The sequence below is a fragment of the Procambarus clarkii genome, chromosome 47 (assembly GCF_040958095.1).
Source record: "Procambarus clarkii isolate CNS0578487 chromosome 47, FALCON_Pclarkii_2.0, whole genome shotgun sequence".
NCBI classification, from domain to species: domain Eukaryota; kingdom Metazoa; phylum Arthropoda; class Malacostraca; order Decapoda; family Cambaridae; genus Procambarus; species Procambarus clarkii.
Window position 1 is genome coordinate 27247372 of NC_091196.1, and position 9580 is coordinate 27256951.

Consider the following 9580-nt stretch of genomic DNA (forward strand, 5'->3'; position numbering starts at 1 on the left):
AGACTACAGGCTCACCATATTCCGTACTACTTGGAACTTTTTGTTCCGAGTAGCTGAACCTAAAACAACAACAGGCTCTTATTATCTGAAAATGTCCTATCCGCTGTGCATCAGTTTCATCCAGGTCTCTGACCGTCAAGCTGGAAGTCTTCCCGGCTTCGCGTCTTCTTTTGATAATTCAATTGACCGTCAAAATTCAAAAGCATTTTTTTTATTTTTCTACCTAACTACGTATGAGCAGATTTACGCAATATTAGCATTATGTGCTTAAGTAACGATATCTTTCCCCTACAGCCCGGACGTACTCCAACGTGGGCTTCGCCTCGTCAGCGCTACCCGTCATCGAGAGCACCCCCAGGATCACCCCGACGGAGGACGGGAACCACCACCCGCTGCCAATCCCTCAGGAGATGCTGGAGAGGGTTCGCAGCACCATACACGAGAAGCCTACACTCCACCCCACACACAACCACCACCCAAACACACTCAAATTCGCCTCGAACAATAATTCAACAACCCCGAGGAAGACAGTGCCCCTGCCGGATGTCCTCATCGACAACCACTACGCGCAGAACGACAGCAAGGACAGTGCATTACCAGATAAGTTGAAGGCGACGACGGTGATTCCCTTCCCAAAGGTAGTGACTGTTGGGCCGCCAGTGGAGATGGTCGACCGGGCGACGTCCCCAGTTGTGGCCCACAGCTGTTCGGGCTTCACCAGCAGGAACCGTGTACAGAGCCACACATGTGTAATCCTTTAACATACGTAACCTATGTATTCTCCCGTTATATAACTGTATATGGCGTGTTTCGTCATATAGCGCACAGGATTTATCGTTGTTAGGCAGCGAACCGCCAATACAAACGTCCGAATCCGTGTATGATAAATATCGTGTTGTATATCACGCTTCTGGACGATATATCGTCGTATATCACACTTGCTGATGATATGCCACTGTAAGGTGGTATACTGTAGCATTACACACTACTGAAAGATATATTGTCATATGGCACACTTCTTTTGTGATATATCGTCGTTAGCACATGTCTGGTTGACATATTGTTTATGGCGCACATCCGATAGACGATAAATCCCCGTTCGGCACACTTCTAGACGATATATCATTGCACACATACTGCAGATGATATAGTGTCATTCACCACATTTGTCGATGACGTATCGCAACATGCTTGTGTATGTCATATACCACGCCAGTTAACAGAATGTCGTATTATATCACGCCCAAGGAGACTATGCTGTGGTATAGCGCAGCAAGAGCCGGGTGAGCATGTGGCGGTGAAGTAGGAGGAGGGGAAAGGCACGCGTCCTGCCATCACACCCGCGCCACGTCAGGGAAACCTTCGGCCAATGTTTTCCATCTCTGGGACCCCCGACCTCGGGGGGCGGATAATCAGTTCGGTATATCACTATTATTCAGGTAACTAGGTAAGTGTTTTATCTTTCAAGAGAGCATACCACTTGATGACACTAAATACTGACATGTTCTCTAGTCCCATAATATATGAGACTTTTTAAGAATTCATTTTAAGAATTGAACATTTATATTTATTTTAATGACAAGCTGTATCAAATACCCGCGTTTATAGAGCTAAAAAGTGTAAAAGATAAAAATGTATGTAATATTCTCAAATAGAGATAATAATTTTATAATCAAAAGCCTCTCCTGGGCGCCATGTTGCCAAGAATGTGGCCCTCATGTCCATATTTTCAGCTGTTCTGACTACTACATATTTAATTTATTCGTTGTCTAGTGCAGTGTAGAGCTTATGAGTTAGTAAGAGTTGAGCCTGGTTGACCCAGGCACCGTGTAGCCGGAACAGTTTTCTGTGCGAGCGTAGAAAGCCGTTAGTTTTTGTAAACATAGCGAAAATATTCTTACCATGTAAAGGACTTTCATTAGGATTTTTTTTTATTATTTTACTGTATGGTAACAAAAAATGTATATTTAATGCATATATAGAATAAGATTGACTCGTATTTATTTTTCTTCATGTTTAATCTAATATGTTTAGTACTAAATAGGCAAATAAGAAGTCACTTAGGGAATATTTAGTAAGTAAGCATCTATATATAATCTAATATTGCTGTAAATAACAATTATTCATATAAAGATTTCTTCTCTATTACTCAGTTTTTGCTCTTTAAAATCACTTGTATAGCCGATTCTCTAGAGAACTTAATTTCACTTATATTAAATAGCAAACATCGGGTTCATGAAGATTTGGTCACATCCCGAGACTATCACTTAGCAATGGCAAGTATTTATCTTTAACTATAATAAAAATATAATAAACTGGCCAGATCCAATTTTTTTATTTTTTTTTTTTTTTTTTTTTGTTTTTGGAAGGTACAATAAGTTTTAAGTAACTCATTACAGGTCACTGTAAGATTCACAGAAAAATGAATAATCAGATCTTTCTAAACGATTTTTGCACTTTCATTAATAGCTATAAAACGGATTTGCTCATTATGAGGTATTTATTATGAGGTTCCCTTCTCTAATAACACACTACCCTAATGTTTGGCATGGTCACCGAAGTTGCTCAACAACTGGAGTCTTGAGTTTGAGAATAACACAGAATAGTTTAAGATTTATCAAGAGAAAACTGCAACTTGGGCCATTTTCTGCAATAATACAATGTAGTATATGAGAAATAGGTTAATCAATTTTCTATTTCTCATATACTACATTGTATTATTGCAGAAAATGGCCCAAGTTCATTCAACTCTACTGATTTTGATCATGAGAGTAATAACTGTAGCAGCTCTGCTACTGAAAGCACATTATTAGCCAACTTTGAACTTTAAACACGCTTAGACTAGGCTACGATTTTGAATGCATTTTGTATCCATTCATTCTTTTTTATGCATTCTTGACCGCTTGATGTATATATTTCAATAACTACTAAATGAAAGAAAGCAACCATTTTCCAATTAAGAAAATACATTATGTGAATAGCTATAACCCACGACAAAATTTCACGAAAAAAATACACATACGAAAATAAATTAAATTTCGACGTACAGTATTTAAATAAATGATGGTGTAGGCTTACCTCAAAGTAAGTATGGGTGACAAGATCGACACACTGTAGTGCTAACTCATGCCTTACAATTATTTAACATTCCAAACTATAAAATAATCAACCAAAACGTTTTATTTTTGTTTTATAATGGCTAATGCTCGTATTCACTTCTGTTAAACGTGTTTTCTTCATAATAATGGGACATATTTCATAGATAAATGTCAATCTAGAATAAAGCATATTTAAAAACACCGTTCCTGCACATGGTAAACATTCTTTATTTTGCTTTAGGATCTATAGTTTTACAATTAATTATACGTCCTTTTAAATGATTCGAATTGTGTTTGGTTCGCATTTCTCGCCAATCATTTGTCAACCGATTCAAACGTCAATAAAAAAAGCATCATATACTACTTGGTAAAGGCGAGATATAATGACTTTTGATATTGCTATAATATTGGGACGCTTAGAAAAATATACCACAGTAAAACCTCTCGTTCGTACTATGGCCGTATAGGTAGGTATATCCAATGGTCGGCTTCGTAAATCGAACATTTATGCTGACTTTTTGAAGATAATGATTGCTAAAACAGGAATTCATTATTTTTTAGTGGAGAGCTTATTAGTGACACAACCACTGAGTCACGGGCCACACGTCATTGGTGTCACATCATTCGTCACACGTCATTGGTGTCACATCATTCGTCACACGTCATTGGTGTCACATCATTCGTCACACGTCATTGGTGACACATCATTCGTCATGTGTCAGTGACGTCATCATTGACCATGGGTCATTGGTGTCACACGTTACTGCATCATTGGTGTCACATCACTAATACTACGTCACTGGTGTCACATCATTGATAATACGTCATTGATCACACTTTACTGGTGCCACGCTGCTGGCCACAAGACATCAATCGAACGTCAATGGTCACATTTTGAGGTTATAACTGAAAGTACGCCATTCGTGTGTTTACCTTCATCGGTAGGACAGTCTAGAGGCGTCTGCTCCGGTCGTCACCGATGAACCATATTTCATAAAACAAGAATGTTCTGAACGATTCCATCAATAAATTTTATATAATATGTATTAAGAAGTAAAGCCTAGCTATTTTGTTCAAGTTTGTGCTCATCTGCTGACTAAATCACACTTTTCGTTTCTAAATGTTAAATTTGCAAAGAAGTCTCGTTCAGAAGAATCCTCCTTGGATTCCATAGAAGTTGACTGTAAATGGAGACAGTCTTTCTTAATTTGATCACGGCATGGGATAACTTGTGTCAGACGGTTAGGACTGACCATGGGTACACGACCAATTGGTCAATTTATGGACACCGATAATGCGTGTCACGTCATGTCTCAGTTGGTCACTTGGTCACACTCGCTAATACGAAACCACTATGTGGCCTGAACAACACTGTAAGCATTAACTACCTCCTAATGGCTAAAATGATCTGCCAAATATGTTTCACAAAGATCAAATGTTGACTAATTCACAGAATATCTCGGGATAGTGACACCGTGAAATTGTTGGATGAAATCCCACACTGTACATAGTATTTTTGTCAATGTAGTTACAGGTCAGTTTCTTACATACAAATTCTGTGAAAACCTGGACTTGAACATGAACGTCACCTGGCGTCTGTGACAACAATCACTCGTGCCTCATATGCAGCTGGCGGCGCTACTTTCTACGCAGAAAAGCCTCACTTGATCTATTCGGGCATATCTTGATCACTTCCAGCTCCCTCAGTGTCCATTACCTCTAACCTCTCATGATGCTGTCCATCACTTCTCCTATATCCCGACTTACCAGGCTAACATCCTGGCCTCCATTTGCCCTATTAACTAAACTTTCGACTAGCTTTGGCCTGATCACTGTGACTGCCTAGCACCGCTCGCAGCTTTCCGTCCTCGTTCGGCCTAGTCTGTAATTGTCTCGGGGTCCCTCGGCTCTCTTCCATCCTTGGCTACACACACAATAGCGATGCTTAAATCTCCCAGACCCATAAAGTATGCCCTGATCTTCCCAGCTGCGTCTCAGCCAACTATATATATTTCTTAATGCATTGTACTGCTTGGATAATCTGATAGATTCAAAAGTGATAAAACATTATAAGAACTATACACGTAAGGGATACATCACTGATTACACGAACTTATATTTTTTCGATGTCATAAAACTGCTATAATCTGTCATATAGCCCAAAGAGGTCGGCTGATATTTCGCTCTTGGAACTGGTGAAATATTCCGTTTATATGTAGTCTCTTCCCGGGACGCACCCAGGATCTGAATAAGGAAAGCACAGCACAAACCAAGAACAGTGAAAAAAAGAGGAGAGGAACAAGAATGGTGAATAAGGTGTGGGGCAAGAACAGTGAATAAGAACTTGGCAAGAACAGGAAACAAGGAGAATTGGAACAAGACAAGAATGGCATCGAAGGAACCATCTTGGAACCTATTATTCAGGATGGGACACATGTCCAGCCAACGTCAATAGGTTATAACAAATGAGAAATTTGTAATATGAAAGAGGAGGGAAGGTTATTTGCCCCACTGGCTGGGTGCACCCCTAGGACTTGTCTACATGTCCTTCAGTGACAGTCGTTAAGATCAGCTAGAGCCCTTTATCTTCATCAACAGCACATTTACTATATATTAAACAAAAAATATGATCGTAAAACACATAAGCTCTTCATTTCATCATTGGTTTCAATTCGATTTTATTATAATAAGTCATCTTCGTTGCAAGAGTACATGTGTTCAAGATTCCTGCTAGTTTATTAATTAAATCCGTAGAGGTGCACCTCTACGATACGCTTCTTATAAAACATGTTCTTTTGCATGTAAACCACAAACTGGGCAATTTACTTTTGATTAGGATGTATGTATGGAAGTTTTAGAGGAGAGTGTGAATCACGCGGCAATTGGAATTCACATAATACATGTCTGTCGCATTGTCGTACCAAACACCCAGTAGTAAGAACAAGCCGAATTACCTTAGATGTTAAATTTGTAAAAGTTTTATTTTATATATTGATAGATATTTTACCCATATTAAACACGATATGAATATATTGTAATTTGATCCAAAGCTATTTTAGAAGCATAACCTAACCTAAATATGTCTATTATTCCAAACCTCTGCCTAACGTAGGTAAAACTAGGTCTACATATAAAAGTAATTCATTGCATACATTTCGTCTATTAATTTCATTCAGTTTGACAGTTTTACAGGTACAAAAAGCCCTCAGGCTATTAAGTAAAACTGAGTGGAAACAAAATACAGTAGTTCGGTTATCCAAGGTACGACAACAACATTAAAAAGCAATTAAACATAGCTGCTATAGCCTAGAGTTTCCTAGATTATTTATTGTTGTATGTGTTATTCCACGATTAGCGCAGGCTAGCCATATATGGTAATACAAATTATTACCTAATAAATGTACTGTAGATATTAAATGTATAATTTCAAGAAACTCTGAAATCCTTTTATGGAATTAAAAATTATCCTTTTCTGACATCAAAAGTTATATAATTCTTACCCCATAGGCGTTGATATTCTGAAGATGATTCGAACACTTGATGGTCAATAATTCCCATAGACTATATTTACTTCATCCATTCTGAGCTGGTTTTAGTCCTGATTTTCTAAATTAAATAATATATGCTGTATACAGATATTTCTAACTAGGAATGCAAAATTTGCTTAGATTTATACATAATATATATTTTCTTGTGGGAATATATTAGATTTTTTGTTTTTTATATATCACGCTTCAATAGTGTGTTGAGCCAACAATGTCAGACTTTGTCCTATAAGAGAGAATGTTAACCATGAATAGTCTGAAATGCTGATATGTCTCCCATTTGTTTTCTGCAAGCTCTCATCTTCATATTTCTAAAATGTGTATGTCATGTGACAGTAATGCTAATTAGCCAACGAATTCCATGTTTTCTATAAATACAGCAATCAACGAATCCTATTTTTTCCCTAAATAACTCTTTTTAAATTAGATCTATTTTCAATACAAGTAAACTAGGGGTGTATAAGAAGACTTAGTAGCTCGTGTATAAACAATAATGATATTATATATATATATATATATATATATATATATATATATATATATATATATATATATATATGACAGTGTCAGATCACAAAGGAAGGATTAAGACAGGAGATTCCTTAAGTACTTTCGTATTTAATAATATATCTTTAGAAGGAAGATCCTTCTGAAGATGTAGTATTATTAAATACGAACGTACTTAAGGTATCTCCTGTCTTAATCCTTCCTTCGTGGTCTGACACTGTCCAGTGTCAAATTGTTTATCACGTGTTAATTTCTTCGTGATTTACACACATACATATGTATGTATATTTATATATATAATGCTATATATATTTTTGAGCAGTGCAATACACAAGGCCACACTGTACCAAAGCCGATGTGATAGTTGATAGATGAATAAAACATGCGTCTCACTCTTGTGTTTCTATTCCTCTCCCGAACACAGGCTATATTAACCCTTGTGGTCAACACCCATAAAGTAAGCTTCTCCCGGCCTTTATTCTATTACAATCATCAGCTTCCAAACAAAAAAACTTTGCTATTAAGAAAAAAATACAATTTTTTTTAAAGATGCCCAAAAAGTTTGAGCAACATATTTTGAGCAAAAAAAACTAGCTCGTGTGTTTATTATTATTGATCAACGTCAGTTATAGGCCGCGCCTCAAGAACATGGCCGCCGAGTAACTTAACTATAGTGAGAGATTTACAATTTGACGGGGAAAGTTGTCATGCCAGGCGAGTCTTTACACACACTCCTGACAACATTTCCATTGCCATAAAGACTGCAAGATATAACGCCTGCAGATATAATAAGACTGCCAACATAACGGCGGCTGAAAAACTTAGACAATCAACCCACAAATCTGAATATAAAGAAAGTGCTGACGTTGGGGGGGGGGGGGTCCCGTCATTAGACCCCAACGTCGTACAATGAAGAAAAATTAAAGGAGCAGCAGTAGAGAAAGATTACTGCCAGAGCAGGATAAGTATAGGTGCTCGCCAACACACATTACAGCGTCTCGGTGAAGGGAATGATCAGTATTAAAGAGTAACATGCAGCACCTGACAGTAACATGCAGCACCAGACAGTAACATACAGCACCAGACAGTAACATGCAGCACCTGACAGTAACATACAGCACCAGACAGTAACATACAGCACCTGACAGTAACATACAGCACCTGACAGTAACATGCATTACCAGACAGTAACATGCAGCACCTGACAGTAACATACAGTACCAGACAGTAACATACAGCACCAGACAGTAACATACAGCACCAGACAGTAACATACAGCACCAGACAGTAACATGCAGCACCTGACAGTAACATACAGCACCTGACAGTAACATGCATTACCAGACAGTAACATACAGCACCCAGACGGAAACATACAGCACCAGACAGAAACATACAGCACCCAGACGGAAACATACAGCACCAGACAGTAACATGCAGCACCCAGACGGAAACATACAGCACCAGACAGTAACATACAGCACCCAGACGGAAACATACAGCACCAGACAGTAACATGCAGCACCTGACAGTAACATACAGCACCAGACAGTAACATGCAGCACCTGACAGTAACATACAGCACCCAGACGGAAACATACAGCACCAGACAGTAACATGCAGCACCCAGACGGAAACATACAGCACCAGACAGTAACATACAGCACCCAGACGGAAACATACAGCACCAGACAGAAACATACAGCACCCAGACGGAAACATACAGCACCAGACAGTAACATGCAGCACCTGACAGTAACATACAGCACCAGACAGTAACATGCAGCACCTGACAGTAACATACAGCACCAGACAGTAACATGCAGCACCTGACAGTAACATACAGCACCAGACAGTAACATGCAGCACCAGACAGTAACATACAGCACCTGACAGTAACATACAGCACCAGACAGTAACATGCAGCACCTGACAGTAACATACAGCACCAGACAGTAACATGCAGCACCAGACAGTAACATGCAGCACCAGACAGTAACATACAGCACCTGACAGTAACATGCAGCACCTGACAGTAACATACAGCACCAGACAGTAACATGCAGCACCTGACAGTAACATACAGCACCAGACAGTAACATGCAGCACCTGACAGTAACATACAGTACCAGACAGTAACATGCAGCACCTGACAGTAACATACAGCACCAGACAGTAACATACAGCACCCAGACGGAAACATACAGCACCAGACAGTAACATGCAGCACCTGACAGTAACATACAGTACCAGACAGTAACATGCAGCACCTGACAGTAACATACAGTACCAGACAGTAACATGCAGCACCTGACAGTAACATACAGCACCAGACAGTAACATACAGCACCAGACAGTAACATGCATTACCAGACAGTAACATACAGCACCCAGACGGAAACATACAGCACCAGACAGTAACATGCAGCA

General features: G+C 39.0%; 1 protein-coding gene across 1 annotated transcript; it reads left to right on the top strand.

Moving 5' to 3' along the window:
* Window positions 1-287: 287 nt before the first annotated feature.
* Window positions 288-7152, top strand: LOC138350782 (uncharacterized; the record flags this gene model as incomplete). The annotated part of the gene is made up of 1 exon (XM_069302191.1): window positions 288-7152. A coding segment is annotated over one exon (474 nt), but the record flags the coding sequence as incomplete, so codon positions are not given.
* Window positions 7153-9580: the final 2428 nt, after the last annotated feature.